This window comes from Haemorhous mexicanus, chromosome 1 (assembly GCF_027477595.1).
Source record: "Haemorhous mexicanus isolate bHaeMex1 chromosome 1, bHaeMex1.pri, whole genome shotgun sequence".
NCBI lineage: Eukaryota > Metazoa > Chordata > Aves > Passeriformes > Fringillidae > Haemorhous > Haemorhous mexicanus.
Window position 1 is genome coordinate 105,425,234 of NC_082341.1, and position 22,038 is coordinate 105,447,271.

Consider the following 22,038-nt stretch of genomic DNA (forward strand, 5'->3'; position numbering starts at 1 on the left):
CTTCCAGGCACAGAAAAATACTGGCATCAAAGTAATTTTACTCATGACAGAAGAATATTCCTATAACACACAACTGTTAAAGGAAAAGGTGCTAAAAAGAGCTAGATTTGCCTGTCAGTTGACAAAAAGTCTATATCCTGGAACTAAAATAGTTTCAGGGTGCAGTCTAAGCAAACTAAAGGAAATTCCTAAAAGCCAACTAAAATTCCTAAACTGGTTACACACTTCAACTAAAAATAAATTCCTCCAAAACATCACCACACTTTCACACATAAAGGAACTTATGGAAATATACTTACCCTGGTTCAACATCTCCATGCTGTGGGGTTACAGTAAGGCAGTGAGCTGGCCATGAAAGTTCAAATGTCAACATACGATTGGAATTGTTGAGAATTTGTACACGTCTAGTATCTGCTGCTTCACCTGTAACACAAAAAAAAAAAAAAAAAGCTAACACATACAAAAATACACAAAAATAACCAAGATAAGGAGATGCAGCAATGAAAAGAAAACATTTTCTGCCTTATTTTACCTTCACATTACTTTAAAACCTTCATGGGTATGCAGTGCATTCTGTATGTATACACAGAGCACATAATCACTGATGACTTATCCAAAACTGTGCTCAAATCAAGTCTGCATAAAGATTACTGGCCAATCCACACTTACAAACATCTTATGCAGTACAGTATCTTAACACTTAAGTGGCTATTTCATTAACTTCAAAAAATACTTACCAAGAGAAGGAGATGTCAAAGTCAAATACTCAGGTGTAACAGCCCAAGTCTGTTGAGCATCTGATTTATTCTGAGTTAGATCATTAGTTTTTGCAGATAAAGAAGCACCCTGAGGTCCTTTAACAGGAAGAACGTCCAAAGTTGTAGCAGTAGGTGTGACGGAGTTCTCCAACCTGAAAATAAGACTGCATTAGGCAAAAGCAGTAAAAAAATCTCATGAATAATTATAACAGCCTACTCTTAGTATTTCTCAAAATTTTATTATTGAAGTACAATACTTTTTACATGGGCCCTCAATTTAATTCAATTCTCCATTAAGTATAAAACAATCCAGCAGCTACACCAGGACACAGCTTTTTCACAGAATGTTTGGAAGTGGAAGGTCATTTAGAATGAGAGGAACTAAAACAATTATCTTCAGAAGATAATAATATAAAATAATTTAAGAATATATACAGAGAAAACAAGTACTGCATAGAGAAATAAGGCAATGCAAGCTGAGTTTCACAGCATGCTGTGTAACACATTGTGGAGATCAGGAGGGACCTGTGGAGATCACCCAGTCCAACACCCTTGCACAAAGGAGGGGCAGCTACACCAGGCAGTTCACAACATTGCCCAGCCAGATTTCTGATTTCTTCAGAGATGAAAACTTCACAGCCACTTTGGGCAACCTGCTCCAATGCCTAACCACCCTCACAAGAAAAAAAAACATAATTACATAAATGTAATTATTAATTATGGTTCCAATACCTGCCCAATTCCAACTGGGGTCCAGTAGACTGCTGAATGCCATCCTGATCATGAGTGGAATATCCAACCACAGAAAGGAGAACCCTTTGCATATTTGCATAGAAAAGATGGATATCATTTGTCTCTCGTGGGACATCACATACTAAAAATGAGTAATAGAGAAATTCTAATAAGGAAAATTCTATAATATTCAGAAATTACACCACAGAGATTTAAGACATAGACCTAGTTAATAATCCATCAACAAAGAAATCCTAGATCATTCCAAAATTACTTCCTACAAGCTTAGTTATCAGGTGTAGCTCAACACTAACATCAAATATAATATATAAATCTGAATACTTTTTTTATTATAAGATATAATATGACATATAAAACAATAAATATAAAAAGAATACAATATAATTTCCACCTTTACACAAATGCTACATACTAATTTGATTCTATGCCAAATTAGAGTAAGCTTTTAGGCCAGTTTTCTCCAACACTGGCGTAACAACTTCAAAGGATACTCCAGAGCCCAAGTATCTAATGTTTACCAGGATTTCACCTCAACTAAGATGAATGATTTAAAAAATCTTTACTTTTCCAAGTAAAGACAATATACAATTCACAGGGAAAGAAACAGACCACATTTATTCAGGTGTAGTAGCCTTAGGACAGTAAGTAATTCCATATGTGAATATAACTAGCTCAAGAATAGGGTTTGACAGTAAATTTATTCATGACACTTATCGGACTGAAAACTTGGGGAGGCGCTTTAAGGAACCCATTACAATATAGTGTATTCTTATTAATGCATTTCTTACTAACAAGCAGAAGAAAAAGCTATTAAATTTAGAAAGGAAAAAAAAAAAATATATTTTGGTGTCAGCCAAGTTGCCTGCCTCTCAATCTTCAAATATATCTGTCTAAAACAAACTGAATCTTTCCAAATAGTTAGTAAGGCAAATACTTTCCAAATAAACTCAGCATTTTCAATGCTATTATATTTACAGACTGGGGTTTCATGTTCCTAGGAGAAAATTACAAAAAATCCTTTAAATAAATAGATACTGAATGAAAAAAGGCACATTCTGTTGTGATGGGTTGACCCTGGCTGGATGCCAGGTGCCCACCAAAGCCTTTCTATCACACTCCTCCTCAGCTGAACTGGAGAAAGAAAATACAACAAAGCTTTGTCCAGTACAACTGTCCAAATTCAGAATTTTTCTTCTACATTTATTAAAAAAAAAATAGTGAAAAAGTAACTAGGATTCAAGCCAAAAGCCCATTTGCCACATGGAAACAAGTATTATATTTTTCTTTTAAGAAGTCATAGTCTTACCTTCTGTCACAAGCTGCTCCCCTTGAAATTCCTCATCAAATACAGCATTTCTCACTAAGTTGTTTTCTGGGATGATGCGTTTTTCTACCTCAGCTTTATACATCACAGCTCTGTTAGAGGTAAACAGGACTCATTAAATTAAACAAAGTACTAGAAACAACAAATTGAAAAGATTGATACGAATCATAATAATCCAGCATCATTTTCATTTCATCTTGACTACACCAAGCTCAAATCTGGGAGCATCCATTTAAAACTGAAGTCTTTTCACAGTCTTAAAATGGTTAAAGAAATACCTGCTCTATTGCTGCAGAGTAAAAGGAAACACTGAAATAATGGTTACCATATGTTTGTCTTTCCATACTTGTTCTCTGCTGTCAGTTACACCTACCTAGATTTTTGATAAGTACATCAGGCATCTGAGTGATGTTTCAATCACCACAGGAAGCAGGAGAATGCTATTTTGGTTACAAGTGAAAGTCTTTTGAGAGGAAAAATTGACTAGTCAATGTCAGAGTGGCAGCAGGTGCCAGCCAACATCAGGAACAGAGAGCCAAGGAGCATGACTGCCAACAGAATAGAAAAGACTGGGAGGCACAGGGATATAAATAGTCCTGGGAAAAATGGGAAGCTACAGGTCAGCAAGAGGAAATCTGGCACTCAGATAAGGTCAGGGCCATGGATGAGGAAAGAATACCTGAGCACTAATAACTCTCAGGTCTAAGCTACTTACTGGGCTGCTGACTATATATAATTTTGGAGTAAGGAACTTGGGGCACAAGCTGGCAGATGAGGCAGAGTACTAATTTCACATTCCTGCCCCTAAGTCACAAATCATGCTCCCACTCTAGTGTATAATTACAGAATGGGGTTGGATTGGCTTGGAGAACTCAGTCATTGCAAAACATACACATCTCTTTCAAGTTATCAAGGGAGATTTCAGAAAAACTCCCACCAAGAAACAACCAGCTAGACCACTAATTTCAAGAACAATATGCCAGCCTGCTGACTAATAAAATCATCGAGTAATTTTGCATGCATAACAACATCCAGAATCTGAATTTAGAGAAGAAAAAGTTTCCAATAATACATATGTAGTTGTATTCAGCCTCTAGATGGGTTTTCTGTTGATCTGTAGACCAAAACTGTTCCCTAAGTACTTCATCCCTTTAAGGAGGATTCCAAGATAGAGAGCATTGCCTCACACAAAACAATTCATACAAAAAAACAGGAACAAGCAACTTCTAAGATATCTAAAATAAGCCAGTTTCCTGTCAAGATCAGGAACTATTCCATGAGCTTCTTATTCAAAGCCACGCAGTTAAATCCAGCCATGTTTAACACTTCATTTGGATAAGAATATACACAATGACTATCATACATTGTCAAGGCAACGGCATTTAAAAACAATAATGAAATAATGCTGTTTTGAAGTTTTGCACTGAATTATGGTTATCAGCACCTTGCTGCTCTACCTAGTCAGAACATTCTGCATTACACTGAACCCCATGGACAGCACAAGTCACAAGTGCCACTTATGTCACTGAAGGCAGAATACGCCATTTCTGTGTGTTTGAGTTAGACAAACTGAAACGCAGAATAACATGGCCACTATTTAAGATCAGCAAGGTACTCTCAACAAGTTTCCTCTGTGTGTCATGAGCATATGTGGATGTTATTTTTCTCATATACACATCTACTCAAACACATTCTTTATCAACAGAATTCAGCAAACCAAGACATGAACTTTGTTTGAAATGTAATACTCCTGGATTTCTATTCTCTAGTACTATTCTCTTCATGAGCCTCTTCTTTAAAAATTACAGTTACATACACATTAGAAAGAGAGATACCAAGACAGAACACAGATCTCCTTCAATACGAAAAAGAAAACATTTCCCCAAAACCCAACACACTTGAATTTAAGTAAGTTAAAACAGAATAAAATCCTTAACTAGGATTCTAGCTACAGTATGTAAGCTAAGCCATAAAGGAACAAACCCCCATCAACAACTTGCATGTGCAAGGCTTAATAGATCTCTACATATCATCATCATCTTTGAGCTTGTTCTTGCTCTTTTTGGAAACACATTAAAACCCTACTTGTGGCAGCACATACTCCTAGCTGTAACTTCTTATTAAACATCTGTCTGTTACAACAGCAAAGCACATCTTACCTGCGATACTGCTGCCTAGAAACTTCATCTCCCCAAAAGAGACATAGTGTCGATACCACCACGCTTGGATGGAAGTTCTCTTCCATTGGATTCCATGTTACAGTAATCACCTGATAAAATAAATAGACAACGCACCGAGGAAAAAAAATCTTATTGTTTGCATTAATGTTTGGGCTATGAGTCAACAGATTACTCCAATCAAAAGTGAAACAGGACATAACAAAAAAGAGGTGAGATTTCAATAAAGAACTAGTCAGACATTTTCACTGATGACATTTAATTTAAATGCATAACATTTGCTCAGAACAAAGCACTGTACTTACTTCATGTGTTCCTTCTCTTAGTACAAACTGCTCTGGAGACACTGTCATAACCTGAGGATCCATCACTGTTTTTGTCTGCAGACTTCCCAAGCACAGCACTTTAACATAGGCAGCCCGGGAACCTGTGTTTCTCACGTGGAAGGAAGCTTTCTGTGATCTTGCAGACAATGAGCTTTCCAGTGTAACCATGAAGCTACCTGACAATTTTTTAACATTTTCTAAAATTATATTGCTTGTTCCTCCATATCCAGATAACGGTATCTGGGAGAGAAAAAAAAACCCACCACCAAAACAAAAAGTACTTCAAATGAAAAAAGCTTCTTAGTAAAACACATTTATGTACAACTATGGTAAACTATATAGAGTTACAGAAAAACAAATTAAAATGTTAAAAATGTGAACTGAAAAGCTCTTGCAAGAAATAGAAAAGCTTAAATTTACTCTATCATTTTCAAGTTCTGCTTCCAAGTTTGTTGAAGATCTACCTATAGAACAAGACAAGTTCAGATTTTTTAACACTTCTAGAGTTAAAATCTTAGGCTACTTTTAGTATAGTACATAACAGTACTATAGTACTTTTAATATATTACATATTTCATCATTCTCAAAGGAATTAATTACATGCAAAATTGATACTCATGTTCAAAGCATAAAATATTACTTTAACAAGTATACAGATATCCATAATATGGATCTTGAATGTTCAGGTTTTTGACAGAAACACCTATTTGATACTAGATTTTCAACAACTACGAAAAAAGTACATTTAAAATTTTTAGTTATTTAAGTCATGTTGGGACTCTTACAGTATACTTCACTCCTGTCTTTGATTGAATCCCCAGATGTTTGATTTCCAGCTTTGCAAAGCAGCAAGTTACTCGAGTGGGAGAAAACATCAGGTATATGTTAGTATCTTCTTTGGGACGCATTCGGAGTTCCCAGTTACTGGTTAAGCGTTGTTCTGATCCAAATATACTTTGCAGCTATAAAAACAAAGACATCAGAACTGAGTGACTATAACAGGAAAAAAAAAAACATACCAGTAAAACTTATTACACTAGGAAGGAAGTATTAACTTCTTTGAACTCCACATTAACTTCTTTGACAATGGCATATTTAAAGTTGCAATGCTTAATATGCAATGAAAAAGACAAAGTCCAAGATACTTTATATTCCCATAATGAACACTTCAATGCCTCTCAGTTTAGACTGACTTTTTTGTCCTCAATCCCCAACCTGTCAAGGCTGAACTTTACCAGCAGTACATTAATTCTCTGTCAGTATAAGATTTTAGATTAAAAAAAATCTGAACATCTGAGGGAAAAGAGGGATATAAGTCAATGCAGGTTACATAACAAAAAGACCCATTAGCTATGGTAATTCCTAAAGACTAACTCCAGTTTTTCTATCCTTGTCTAGAGTCCCTCCTGCAAGAAGGGCCACTGATGGATCACTCCACCAAGTACTGACTCTGTTGTGAAACAGCAGCTTAGAGAGCTATAAACTGAGCTCCAGTTTGCTGCAGCACTCCTATTTCAGCAGCTCCCAAGGACACCAGTGCAGCTTAAGCTCTGCTACCACACTCATCTTGGCAGCCTCAAAACAAATACACAGCCTGCTAACACTCCAGGGCAAAAACATTTTCATTATAAACATAGTCTGGTAACTGTCATAAACACTAAAGAGAAATTTTAATGGCAGGCACCTGAAAGGAGTCTTGATCCTGGCCTCTTATCAACAATCTTAAATGCTGGGTCATAGATGGAGAGTCATTTCTTATAATTAACTTCTTCTGTCTGAAAAATACATTTGGTTAGATTTTAAAGCAAATCCAAATTAACTGCATATATTAATTCATGGAACCAATGGAACTGGGCCAGTCAATTTTGAAGTCATTTAATGGGAAAAAAATAACCTCTTGGAACAATAGAATATGTTAAATAAAAAGCTATTTCTGTATTATCAAACTTACACACCCTACACTGTTATACACCACACAAATACCCATAGCAAAACAATCCCCAAATATACATATATATATAAAAAATATATAACTTTTCTGTAGTTCCAAGTACTGTACTTAACAGACTGAACTTTCAAAGAAACCAGCAATTGTATCAATACAAAAACTCCTTAAAAGTCCCCACTTCAGGACACAGTTATGATGAGATTATCCAGAGAGACTTAGTTATGCAGAAACCAAGTCTCATGAGCAGTCCTGGCCCAGATTCACAGGAACAGTCGTAAAGAACTAAATTCAGGTAACTTTTCCTTCTCATATACTTCTCAACGTAATAGTAACACAGTGAGTGTTGCTAAAGTTACAGTCACTTAACAGAATCAGGTTAACTGAATTTTTTTTTTTTTTTCTCTGTGATACATCCTAGCATTGACCAGGCTTCTGGTACTCAGAGCTTTCCTCAGCAGAGGTAGGAAACATCTCCAGCAAGTGTAAGTGCCTTTGTCATTTTAACAAGTCAAAAAACATTGACACATGAATTTGACAAGCCCAAAAACTGCTACAACATAAGAGAATGGATCATGTAGCTGGAATTAAAGTGGAGGACACAGAGAGCAAAACCTCTCTCTATCAACACTGTTACACACTCTTTTGCACTCTGTTGAAACAAAATGACAGAAATAATTTCAGCTTCCTAAAACCAAGGGTTCCTCAACACTGTTTTACAGGAGGAACAGAAAATAAGAAGATAGCAGCATACAGGAAAGAAGTAGTAATCCCAAAACACCATGTAGAGGGTGATTGTAGAGGGTAATCTTGGCCCCAATGAGTTGCAGCTGGACCAGTTGCTGAAGACTGGAGGCAGGCCTGATCTTGACAGGCTACACTTGTAATCAATAAGAACTAGTGATATATGAGTAAGGAAAGAGGAGTGAGGGGAGTCAGATTACTACTGCAAGGACCTGGAACAGTCAGTGTGTAGAGGAGCTGCCTGTGAGGAACATCAAGAAGGTATGAAGCTCTGGCAATACAAAAACCTTGTGCTATGATGATGCTAGAACTTGTGATATCTAAGACAACAAATGGTGACCCCGATATGATTCGGGACTAAGCTATATTGCCCTGTGGATTCAGGGGAAACTGGACTTGAACACTAAACTATTGTTAAAATATGTCAATTACAGCTATTGGTGTTTGTTAAATATGAGTGTAAAAGACCTTGAAGATAAGTGCTTTTGTAAACTGGGAAAAGCTGTAGGACTGAACTAATATTTAGAAATATATATATATATATGTCTGTGCTGTAACATGCTGTTTTGAACACTTGTATAACTCTTATTTGTATATTTCATTTAGAATTATGTCATAATGTTAATTTATTTGAATATGTACTTCTGGAAATGCTGCAACTCTGTGGTTAAAAGAAAAAGGGGGAATTGTAGAGGGTCATCTTGTCCCCCAGTGAGTTGTAGCTGGACCAGTTGCTAAAGATTGGAGGCAGGCCTGATCTTGACAGGACACACCTGTAACCAACAAGAACTAGTGATATATAAGAGTAAGGAAAGAGGAGTGAGAGGAGTCAGATTACTACTGCAAGGACCTGGAACAGTCAGTGTGTAGAGTCAGCGTGTAGAGGAGCAGCCTGTGACGAACATCAAGAAGGCGCGAAGGTCTGACAATGTGAAATCCTTGTGCTATGATGATGCTAGAACTCGTGATATCTAAGACAACACACCAAATAACCAAAACCACTGTTGGAAGCACAGTGCGTCCTAATAAACCAGAAAAACAGAAATGCAGCTATCAGAATCTGTTCCTGGATACAAACATGGATTGATTTTAAACTACCAGGAACATCATTAGAGTCCTCAAAAGGTTCAGTATCAACCAACAGGGGACTAGTCCTCCAAGTAATAATTATTATAATTACAGAGATCTGCAAAACTTGCAGACTTTACCTATAAAAGAAGCAAAGAATATCCTAACAATTACGAACAGTTTCACTAAAGCGTAGAATACTAAACCTGTAAACTTGAAACTAAAAAAGTGTGGACAAGAAGTAGTCTGAAGGATAAAATAATGCATAATTGGGGCAAAACAGATTCTTCAGCACTAGAAGTTTTAACCCTGAAACACATTCAAATCAATTACAGGATGTTCAACTATTTATGCTATTCAGATAGTCAAATTACATTACACAGACTGGATTCTGTTCATTGTAATGGATGAGATGAAGCATAATTAATTTCTAGCAAGAAATAGGTATCAATAGAGCCAACAGAATTGTTCCTATCAACTTAATTGAAAAATACTTTTCTCCTCATTTCTACGTACATGACACACTAAACTTACAGAACCAGATATTCTAAGCATAACTAAAGAGTCCTCCAAAATAGACAAAGTTCAAACAAGATCAGTTTGTTTTCAAAACTTTCTTGCACAAGAAAAATAATTGCAATATACTGCTTCTTTCACTTGAGGCACAGAACAAATTACTGCCAATTATCAATGTCAATGGGAAATTTAATTTCAAAAAAGTGCAATATAAAATACTTCACATGATATTTTATATGAACAGCTGTCCAACTTATACTTACACTGATGATCCAAGTGATACTGCTCCCCAGGCAATGAACTGCTTGTTGGAGAGGATGGGTGCAATGTCTGAGCATTCACCAGGTGTAGATACAGGTCTGTTTTTCCCAGATTCTACCTCACCTTCTATTATCACTTCAAACTGAGGCCCCGATGGCAGCACAAGGATTTTCAAGGTACTTTAAAAATAAATGCATAAATTTAAATCCCACAATAGAAGAAGATTAGCTGATGAAATCAAAACATAACTGAAAAAATATTACAGATAGGCACTTCTAAAACTACCTTCTTAAGGCAAAATTACAAATACTTCTTTTTATTTTATGACATAGGCCAGTTTTAGGTATAGCCCTGCATTTACATCCTTTGGGCTGTAAGTATATATGCCCCATGTACCTCACACAGTCTTCTGAAGTATTTCATCTGGAAATTATTCTGATAAATATTTCAGAGACTATAGCTCAAAAGTATTTTTCATCCATAATAATTTCTAATTATTTTGACAGACTAATTTTAGAAGGAAACAAAGTCTGGCTGTAGATTAAAAAGATGCCTTTTGAATGCCATGAGAAACTTCATTGAATTTTTACAGGTTTGAGATATCAAGGAGCACCAAGAAAGGAAATCTAGCTTTTAAATAATAGCCTGAATCATTTGTTATAGCAGAGAGAGACTTCAAGTCTCTTCAAGGAAAAAAGCCCTCAAGAATCTCCATTCTAGCTGACAGTGAATCCCTATGATGCCTGCTGACAAAGCCCTGAATACCATCAGCAGGGAACATGGATTCTGGTTACTGCCTCAGTTAGTTTATTAGTCTTTAGGCAGCACTTGGATGTAGATTACCAAGTCTCCAATTCTCCTGAGTACTTAAAGCCTGTAAAAATTCAGTCTATCCAATAGGATCATACTGTCACTAACACAGAACTTCATTGTTTAATTTAAATGCACTGGGGAGGCCTGTTTAAGCTAGCCAGTGAAGTTGAACATATTTTGAAGATACTCCTTTGTCCATTCTTGCAGAAACTGGAAATCATGTAGCAAGAGACGGAAAGCTGCTCTGGAGAAACGAGTCAGACCCCTCTCATTGCCAAAAACTCTCACATGACAACTGTCACTTGAACCAGTGAAGTTAGTTTTGCAGAATGAAGTTCAACAGGTGCTAACAAGCAAAACTATGAATGCTTCATCCATCAGCAAAGGGAACTTGTACATCAGTGCTGTACAGAACAAACTTTCATCTGATTACAGCGGACAAATGAATATTTAGGATCCTGATCTGTTCTTGAGTTTTTTCACATGTAAAACAGAAATAACATTTCCTTTGCCTCAGCAGAGAGAGAAAGAGGGAAAAAACTGAAGGGGCTGCTGAAAATAACTATTTTGAAGCTTTTCTGTACTTTAGAAATAACTACCATATAAAGGCCCTCACAGATTCACTCCATTTATTTACACTAAACAAGTCTTAGAATATTTCTTGATGGGAAATATTATCTATTCATTCTGCTATACTCACCTGAAGGGGCAGATATTCTATAGAAAAGGCGAACCTTAACAAAAATTCTTTTGTAATGGATGAGAACACTCATGAAAACAACTGAAGTCAAAAACTCTCATATGGGTGAAACTTTCAATTTGTTCATTACCTTAAGGTCAAAAGCAGTTCAGTTTAACACATGCACACAGAATCAGTTATATTACCTTTCTGTAGTTATTGTGCTTTTTGGAAAAAACTGGACAGTCACTACTTGTTCTTCTCCAGGAAAAAGGAAAAGGTCCTCAGGTTTAACAGCAAAGCAGCTGTCCTGATCTGATGTCTGAAAGCAGGCAAGGGAAAAAGGGAGGGTTAGTTACCAATTTTAAGGGATTAAACACTTTTACAAAATGTAATACAATTTGGTTGTGCATCTGTTTTACATGCAATTCAGACAATTTGAATACACCTGGAGTCTTCAATACTTTATTAATTAGCACCCCGTATCATCACTTAATGTGGCATTTGTGATAGGAGTCATATGTAGAGGGTGATCCTGTCTCCCAATGAGTTGCAGCTGGACCAGTTGCTGAAGACTGGAGGCAGGCCTGATCTTGACAGGCCACACCTGTAACCAACAAGAACTAGTGATATATAAGAGTAAGGAAAGAGGAGTGAGGGGAGTCAGATTACTACTGCAAGGATCTGGAACAGTCAGTGCGTTGAGGAGCTGCCTGTGAGGAACATCAAGAAGGTATGAAGCTCTGACAATACAAAAACCTTTTGCTATGATGATGCTAGAACTTGTGATATCTAAGACAACAAATGGTGACCCCGATGTGGTTCAGGACTAAACTATATTGCCCCATGGATTTGGGATGCCCCGTGGATTTGGGACTAAACTATATTGCCCCGTGGATTTGGGAGAACTGGATTTGACCAAATACCCCGTGGATTCAGGGGAAATTGGATTTGACCAAATAACCCCGTGGATGTGGGGGAAACAAGATCTGACTATATAACCCTGTGGATTAAGGGGAAACTGGACTTGAACACTAAACTATTGTTAAAATATATCAATTAGAGCTATTGGTGTTTGCTAAATATGAGTGTAAAAGACCTTGAAGATAAGTGCTTTTGTAAACTGGGAAAAGCTGTAGGACTGAACTAATATTTAGAAATATAGATATATGTCTGTGCTGTAACATGCTGTTTTGAACACTTGTATAACTCTTATTTGTATATTTCATTTAGAATTATGTCATAATGTTAATTTATTTGAATATGTACTTCTGGAAATGCTGCAACTCTGTGGTTAAAAGAAAAAGGGGGAATTGCAGAGGGTCATCTTGTCCCCCAGTGAGTTGCAGCTGGACCAGTTGCTAAAGATTGGAGGCAGGCCTGATCTTGACAGGCCACACCTGTAACCAGCAAGAACTAGTGATATATAGGAGTAAGGAAAGAGGAGTGAGAGGAGTCAGATTACTACTGCATGGACCTGGAACAGTCAGTGTGTAGAGGAGCTGCCTGTGAGGAACATCAAGAAGGTATGAAGCTCTGATAATAAGAAATCCTTGTGCTATGATGATGCTAGAAGTCCTGATAACTAAGACAACAGTCATAGATCCTATTTCCATGGCCTCTGATCTTAGCAATGATGGGCTAACACATCTCTTTTCAGAAAATGGAATCAACTGCTCCTTCTGTTGAATTTGAAATGCAAGTTTCAAATGTGGTTAGTTATCTTTCAGTCTGGAACCATACTTTCTATGGATTCTCAAAAAGGTCACGTAAAGATACTGCCTATCTGAAAAGAAATCTCTGAGTTGGCAAGATGTACACTAAAAACTACTGCAGTTTTGTTAGAAAATACAGATGTTTCCCAATGCTAATATTTGTCTTTGCCTTAAGCAGGCTTTACTCTACCAGCTAACTTAACACCTGCTGTGCACCACAGGCTTCACTACTTTTACATATAACAAATATTTTAGTTAAAATTTAGTAAAAACCATAAAGGTATGTTTGTTATAACAAGTAAGACTGAAGTTGAGCAAAAGAACACCCATATGCTTTTTCTAAAAAAGTAAGCAAATCTCTTTGCCATTTTTCATTCCCTATATGTAAGCCTGTAAAGCTTTTATTAAACCACAGAGCTGAGCTAAAATCCCAAGGCTCACCTCTAGCTTCAGTACAATATGAACAGCACAAAAATCATGATTTCAAGAGGGAAAAGCCAACCTACCTTAAGTTTCAAATGTATGCTAATGTTTCCAGAATTTAGCAATGGCAGCTGCTGATTGACTGTTGAACCCACAGTAGTAGACAGATGTATTTTCTGTAAAAATAAAGTGTATGTTTGTATATATACATAATAAAACCAAACATTACAAAAGTAGGAGGCTAGGAGAGGCAAACTGTTCTTGAAATAATACAGTTTGTAAATACACACCAACCTCTAAGTCCTTTGGAAAACGTATCCTTGCTCTTCCAGCTCTTGCTCTCAGAAAAATACTTTTAATCACAGTGCTAGGTCCTGGACTATCCACTTCCACATCCACTCTTGCCAGGAACTCCTCTGCTGGACCCAAGGAATCTAGGAATGTGGAAAGATGATGGTTACATGACAAAGGCTACGTAGACATGCTTTGGATAGCTGAGAATTAGAAAAGTACCGGACTCAGCTAATCTGAGTCCCTGCAGCTGCAAGGTCGCTGTGGCCTTGAACGTAGCTGTAGTCTGATAGCAGGATGATGTAGCTGAGAGAGAGATGTGAGAAAAGGAAAATGTAAGTGGTAAAGAATGAAGAAGTAAGGGGGGGGGGAACTGATATTTATAGTATAACCAACAGACTTGCTTAGCTTACAGAATATGCATGAGCTTATTACTTGTTGTGCATAAATGTCTGATGCTTTAATCAATAAACGAAGCTTGCTGAACTCTCACACTGAGCGTCCCAACTTCCCTCACTGCGACATAGGAACAATTTCCTCAGTAGCAAAAGCAAGTCTGCCAACAGCGAAGGCCATTCCTATGGATGCATGCCTCACTTCAGCTACTCTTCAATCTTAACATATTCATGGGGTGATAATAACAGCTCTCCCATTACTCCTGCAACATTTTTTCTCCTCTTTTAAAGAAAGTTGCAGAGGACCTTATTTAAGAGTTTTACCTTTTTGTCATGTGACTGAAATTGTCACTAACACAAACAAAAAAGCCCATCCTACCACACCAGCCAAAATAGTTGATATATATATATATATACTATTTTCTATTCAGCAAGTCAGAACAACTCAAGAGATTTCTTCAAATTTATTATCTTCTTTGCAGTCAATGCAAAGTTCTCTTTACTGAGGGAATTAAACCATCACTTAAAAGAGTTAACACAAATTCCATGCATTTTGTAGTACAAACTTTGTACAGCTTCACGCTTAAGTAAAAATGTCGCTGGTAATATACAAAGGATTAAGACAGAGACATTCTGCCTCCTACAGTTACTAAAAATTAGTATGACACCTGAAATATTAGCACACACAAACCAAATATGGTTTCAAATTTGCAGCCTGTTCCTGCAATTCTAACACACGTATACATTAAAAGTCAAATCTGTTTCAGCTGAAATGAAAATCAAGTTGCTTTACCTGAAGAAGAAATTTGTTTCTTAGGTGCATGAAACAGAACCCAAACTGTTAAAGCTTCAGGATCCTGAAAAAGATATTGGTTGACTCACCTTATGGAAGGGAAAAAATTGTTAGAGGAGAAAACAAAACACCCACAAAAATTGAACATGCAAAAGGTGTGCTGCCCAAAAATTATTACTGTGAACTCAAATATTCAGCACTGTCACTTCAGACAGCAAGTAAAAAGAAGAATCAACCAACTACTCACTTGCCCATCACAGCTTGCATGTATCACATGGTTTACAACTGATGGAGCTGCTGTCTGAGAAACTGCATCCATTGGTTCATTAGAAGTAATAACAGGTTCCTTGGAAAAGGTGAAGCACCTCCAGGCTACTGCATTCTGTCAAAAAAAAGTATTACAAGTATTAAATCTCTTACAGTCAGTAACAGCAATGCTGAAAAAGCTGAGAAATGCAAGACAAGTTCTGAATGATCCAAGTAGTTTGGAAAAAAAGAATCAAAAATTAGGCTGCGGTTTTGGTAAGTATATGATAGTCCAGCAAACCCTCTAAAAACAATAGGAAATCCTTTTGCAGTAAAAGGGGACTTTTAGTGAGAGTCTGGTTAGCTTAAGCCCTCAAGAAGTTTGGCTGTTCAAAACCAAACATCACTAGTCCCCAAGACAACCTGATCCATCTTAACAAAAGGCCAGTCCTTTCTTGTTCCCCTGCATAAAGAAACAAAGCCAGCTCTTCCCATAGCACAAATCAGCAGTCAGCCCAGCCTAGACAAAAAGATGAAAACTGCATTGCCAGAGATGCAGAGGACCACACTGTAACTCTCAGACAGGCTATTATATAGAGGGAAACAAAGCAGATCAAGAGAAGAGTCCTGCTCTTGCTCCTGCAGAGGAAGAGGGAGCATGTTAAACTTGTTAGCAGCAAGCTTGGCTGCTTGTTTGAACAGCCAGCTGTTCCATTTGAATAGTGGAATATGTCTTCAGCTTCTCAGAGAGAAGAGGAAATCTTCCAGCTTCCTCAGCTTCTCAAAGGGAAGGCTCAGGTAACACAACCTTTTTCCTATCTGCTGCCCTGTGCTATCAAAGCAAGCAGCAGAGGTGGATTCCCATGGCTAAGCTACAAAAAGTAACCAACAGACATGAAACAAAACACCACACTCGTATCCCAGAAGCATTTTTGTTGGTACCATTACAGCAGAATCAAATTATTACCGTGCAAAAACTATTTATTTCCTGACTAACAAGATTTCTTGGGAAGTCTTAAATAGAGCATCCAAAATATATTTCTTAAAGATATGTAACAAAGTGATTGGGTACTAAAATTCAGTATCACAAGATGTTAACTCTCACATACAGAAGTTTACTGTACTTACTGCGTTAATAATAAGTCTAATTGGCATAAAAGCATGGGTTTTGTTGATAAGTTTTAGGGGAAGAGCCTTCAAATTGCCAAAAGGCAAGTCACCAAAATCCAGGTAATCTCCTCTTCCTGTTTCCACCTGGTTTTAAAACAAAGGAGAACTTAGAAGAAAGGAAAACCTTCAAAACACACTACCTACAAAAGTACCAGGATGTTACTCCTCTATTCCACCCTCTTTACCCTATACCCACACAGAATCAAACCTCCTACCAGGGGTAGGAAGAGTCTAAGAATCATGTTTTCTTTGATATTAGAAGGGGCCACAGCCAACTGGTTATCTCCCATGCATTTTACCTCAGTCAATTAAGTCAATCTCAGTGCAATGCTTATCCACCAAAATCCAGCATACAATCAAATTATTTTGGATAATTGAAATTAAAAGTAAGTTAAAACCACGATTATTGTTAGCAAGTAAGAAATGTCAGTTTTAGACAGTTAAAAACACATTTCAGCAAGTTGAAAGTTAAGAAAATAAGGGACAGTTACTTTTTGCTAGCTTAAAAACACTTAAGTGTCATGATCTGCAGCAAAATACAGCTTTTATTTGGTACTTTTTCCAATCTCAGGAATGTAACAACATGCAGAGATTGAGCACAAGGTTTAAATTTTATTTGAACATGACACAAGTTTGAATATACTATGAATAACATGGAGAATGGACTACATGTGAAAGAATAAAAAATGCATTAAAAACAAATTAAAATTTATGGAAGAGGCATTAAAAATTACATCAATTTGTGTGCATTCATTACTTCAAAACACATCATTAGCCCAAAGCAAGTTAAAAGACCACCATAAATGAAAATGTCCACTGTGGCTGATGACTGAAAATTTTACTTTTATCAACCGTGTCACAGATTACCATGTAATTTGTTCAGGCACCTCCAGAAGTATCATCAAGCCTTTTTATGTCTGTCCATACTCTTAAATCTAGAATTCTTTGAAGCCAGATTTAATTATTAATGTCACACTCTCTCCCCACCTGGTTGTTCTTCATGATAAGACACAAGACACAAGAGCTTTACACATGCACTTACTTTTAATTTTTAATTAGCCCAAAATAAGAAAATATTCTCTACAATCATAAACAAGCTAGTGGTAGTGAGAAACCAAGACAAAGCCTACTTGATGTAAAAAATAAAGAAATCCTTACAATTGGAAATAAATGCTTTTTGTTACATTAAATTCTCAATCCAACAGAGCAGACACCTAGTAAGCATCGGATGTTTAAGGTCTTAACAATGAAAAAGTAATGCCCAGTCTTTTAACAACGAAAAAGTATTTTTTAATTTATTCTTTCCACACAGAATCCTTCATTTCTAGCTAGCTGCTTTTGCACAACTGGAACTTCCCAGATAACAATATGCTTCTCAAAAGTTTTCTTCTATTCCCACTCAAAACATATGAAATTCCAGGTTTCTTTGAGGTGCAATCTTGCAATCCTCTTATTCTCCAGTGTCATTAAATTATTCATAAAACTGCAACAATGAAAGACCCACAATAAACAGCAACTTACTTCTAAATTAGGATTTTCAGCAACTGCTGTCAGAACTACCCTGCTTGCCAAAGCTGCTGACTGTACGATTGCCTCAGCATCTGCAGAAACTGGCCAAGATGAAACATTGAGGATACACTGGAAGATCCCCGAACAGGAAGGCAAGAAAAGTATTTTCAGGTCGTTGGTAGAGTAGGGTCCTACAATGGTTTTGTTCTTGAAAACCAAACATTGATATTTCATAGGATCCATCTGAAAAACAAAATACCTGTCATTTGCAAAGAGGCCTTTTACCAGAAGACATCTCCTTTTCCAAATACCATGTTTATCTGGCTGCTTAAATCAGACATTTTGAATATATTTCTCCTCCATTTGATTAATGCATCTTCATATCCATGGCCCATTTGCATCCTGCTCAACTGCAGGCCTTTTCTTTTAATTTAAACAGACAAGTCAGCCTGAAAATTGCTCAGGTTTCTTTCTACCATCTAGTGAAAGCTTGACACTGGGAAAATTATTAAGTAAAACCCTGATTTTTGAGAAAGAACAGCAGTGGATCTCAAAGTTGACTGAAAAAAACATCAGTTTTAATCACACTGTGTGAACAATTGCATATATTTATTCATGAAAACAACTGTAAAGCAATTTCATTTTTAAAAAATCACCTCTTGATCCAACAGAATTGCTGGTTACAGGAGCTGCACAAAAGCTCTATGAAGCTGATTAGAAAATTATGCAACAAATCCTTATTCTCATACATACACACACACACATACATATATATAGGAGCACACAGAATTGTGGCCTGATGTTCTTTAAAGAGGAAGCATTCTAAGATAACAAGATCAAAACCAGAAATCATACTCCTGGAAAGACACATACTACACCTGCTGGAAGACTATCCCTGAGGGATGTGATCAAGATTTCTAAGACTCTTAAGATGCAATATTTAAAACAAATAATTGTCTGCTATTCCCCAGTAATACGGACCAAATAAAAACAGCATGAACCATATTTTAAAAAAGAAAAAAGCAATACTTTATACAATCAACAGCTGAACTGAACTGTGGACAACACTGCATAGTTTCAACAGATTACCTAGATAAAGAGCACTACACCAAAAACTAGTAAGAACAGAAATAACATCTAACTGAAGTTACCAGGTATCACACTGCCAGAAGCTCGGAGTATCCTATGCTTGTTCTGTTTTATATTCTTCTCTATTAAGTGTATTCATCAATAAAAGAAATTAAATCCTTCTGATGGACCTTGAATCTAACCCATCCTCAAGTTTTCGAGTTTTTTTACTTCTGGAACTATTAGTATGATAATATAATTATATAGAATTTAACAAAACTGAAGTGCAAGACAGCCAATGTATGGCCTACAAGCTACCTACAACCCACAGAACAACCCATCTAGTTTGAAGCCTGTTCTAAAAGGCTTCTAAAAAGCCTGCTCATTTTCCACCACTCAATATCTCCTGATTTCAAGAAAAAGAGAAGCAAACTGCCAAAAAATTTTTTTTGCAGTAACAGTCCTCAGCATGGATGTTTTCTGGCCTAGGGTTGCCTTTTCTTGCATACACAAAGGTGGGACTGAATAACTCATAAACTCAAACCTTCCACATTTCATACACACAATATAATTCTACAGATCAATCACCTCGTGTGGCATTCACCTCACAAAGTCTACTTATTGGAGGAAGTCAGGTGGCCTGGCTAAAGAAAGTAGCATTGCTTTTGTGCATATTAACGATAAAACAGGGGAAAAAAATCACAGATCTGTAAAGAGGGCTTTGATTTTACACATGATATCTGGAAAGATTACAGTATTATTCAGTTTTATGAAAAAAAAAAAAAAAACAAAACTCTTACCCTTTCCCCATTAACTGAAACACTGAGTATTCCAATGTTGACCTGCAACCACCTGTCAGTTGGATTATAAATGCTAAGAACCGTCTGAGATGCAATTCCCACACAACAGGCATTAGGGAACTTCAGTTCTTCTGGTACTTTTATATGCCCTTTGGAAGAAAATATGCTCCTGTTAGTTACAAGTACTCAGAAGCAAATGAGCACTCAGGCTGCCACCAAGTTTATGAACTCATCTGACAAATGCTTCATTAAGGCAAGGAAAGGTTTGACTCCTACAGTTCTCATCAGGACGTTTTCCATAAGCATGACATTTGAAATTTCAATCATTTTTAATTTGCATCTTAAAGTTCTACTTATGGAAATGGCACATTCCATACAGACCCACAAAGTATATCTATATATACACCTAACATAAAACAATAAGTGGTCACAATTTAATCAGCACTAGCCCAACTCAGAAAATTTGAAAATTACTATTAAAAAATCTTTTAAGTATAAAAGTAGGTAAGGAGTATTTCACTATTTTAAAATGCACTAAGAACAATTATTTGGAACAATCAATAAACAAGCTCTAAACTGTTACAGATTCGAATCTTCAACCCCACTAGCTTGTCATTTAGGCTGAAAGAATTAGCCAGAAAAAAAAAAGTACAGCAAGATTGTAGGTTAAAATAAGTTGTTAAAATTAAGTAATAATTTGTGTTGCTTAGGTTTAGAGCTAAGTCTCGACACCAAGTAAGAGCAGAAAGGACAGAGGACACTTAGCAGCTTGTCTTTCCCTTCATAACCAGCAAACAGTTTCAACCTTCCATGGGGTTCAGACTTCTTATGAGTTTTGGCCTTCACTGACTGCTAATACCAAATCAGGCTGGAAATAGAAATGTCCTCTGCTTTCCAGATAAAATACAATGAAATTTCAAGAGCATGACAAGTCATGCTCTTGTCTAATTTGAACTGCAGCTAGGATTTCTCTTCCTTCTGTGAAAGGTAGTTCTAGATCCTTTACACAAACACAAAACTACTTAATATTGAAGAATGCTGAAATTCTGAGAAATATTTTTTAAGACCATTAGGGGAGCTGTAAGAATAGACACTCAATTCTGAGAACAACATTAAACAAGTTAAACTAGTAATAGGGTTTGCATAAACAAAAATTGCAGTTACACTTAGTACCATCCTAATTTTATTTACTGCAACATAAGCAACATCACTATCACATTCCTGTCCACAGCTGTATTTCAAGCACACTGTAAATATCACACTCACCAATACCAGGTGACTTCGACAGCTCCCACACTCTTCCCCCAGCTCCAAGAGGTTGAGCAGTACATGGTTTTATATTTAAGATATTATTATTCCATGAAGTACTGTGTGGATTATAAGCTGAAGCTGCACCCAAAAAGCCAGGACCGATATTTGGACCTAAAGGAATTCCTAACATAAGTGGATTTTCAACATGTCCTGCTGGGATACCGGAACAAGGAAGCCCTGCTGGAAGTCCAAAACCTGCAGCACTGCAGCCATGAAACTGAGACAGAACTGCATTTCCTGTAGGTTGTTTAGTTCCCAGATGCTGTTGTGCAAATGGATTTGTTGCAAGACAATGCCCTGTAAGCAAGGGGGGGACAGAAGAAGAAATTGCTTGACTCTCAGAGGCAGTGACATGGGATTTAACAGTTGATACATGAACATGCTGTTCACCAGATGAGTTTTGTTTGCATGGCAAACAGGTGTTTAATCCAGAATACACAGGTAACACATTCCGAGATGGCAATCCTTGTCTCTGTGCTTTGTTTGTCTGATCCTGACACATTTCTTGTGCATCAACGTTGACAGAAAGTGGTGGAAAGGTGCAGAGTTTACTTGGTAAAGCTGATTTAACGTGGTCTAGCTCTTCATGATTTGCTGGTACATTTGAAGGAATAAATGGAAGCTGATTCACCCTCAGAAAACCTTCTTTGGCCACTTCTTGGTCCAGTGCATTATGAGGTTTTCTTTGAAGACCAGCAAGTTCATTTTCTTCTTGTTCCTGGTCAATACGAAGTACTGCTTTTCTTCTATTTCTTTGGCAGGAGCGCTCTTCTAGATTTCCTTTTCTATGTTCCTGCAGAGGAACTGGGCTGGCCTGAATTATTGTTGTGCTCAGTTCACCAGCATCTTCAGCCTAGTAAACAATTGTAACATGTAGTATTACATATTTAAGAAAAGTAATAGGGTACATAAGACAGACCTAATTCTGGTACTGCCTGTTCAGGAAACTTTCC

The 22,038-nt window shown here is 36.8% G+C and overlaps 1 protein-coding gene across 1 annotated transcript in view; it reads right to left on the bottom strand.

Annotated features, from left to right (window-relative positions):
- Nucleotides 1–22,038, bottom strand: part of CEP192 (centrosomal protein 192) — a 77,583-nt gene that overhangs the window by 17,554 nt on the left and 37,991 nt on the right. The window contains exons 31-48 of the mRNA XM_059843441.1: nt 21,041–21,938; nt 19,775–19,923; nt 17,919–18,149; nt 16,356–16,481; nt 15,229–15,363; nt 14,982–15,045; nt 13,797–13,936; nt 13,586–13,678; nt 11,571–11,686; nt 9,875–10,051; nt 7,023–7,113; nt 6,124–6,300; nt 5,318–5,578; nt 4,995–5,104; nt 2,818–2,927; nt 1,491–1,632; nt 738–910; nt 300–423 (exon numbers count right to left, since the gene is read on the bottom strand). Coding sequence (XP_059699424.1) covers nt 300–423; nt 738–910; nt 1,491–1,632; nt 2,818–2,927; nt 4,995–5,104; nt 5,318–5,578; nt 6,124–6,300; nt 7,023–7,113; nt 9,875–10,051; nt 11,571–11,686; nt 13,586–13,678; nt 13,797–13,936; nt 14,982–15,045; nt 15,229–15,363; nt 16,356–16,481; nt 17,919–18,149; nt 19,775–19,923; nt 21,041–21,938 — 3,317 coding nt within the window. The remainder of the gene's footprint in view (nt 1–299; nt 424–737; nt 911–1,490; nt 1,633–2,817; nt 2,928–4,994; nt 5,105–5,317; nt 5,579–6,123; nt 6,301–7,022; nt 7,114–9,874; nt 10,052–11,570; nt 11,687–13,585; nt 13,679–13,796; nt 13,937–14,981; nt 15,046–15,228; nt 15,364–16,355; nt 16,482–17,918; nt 18,150–19,774; nt 19,924–21,040; nt 21,939–22,038) is intronic.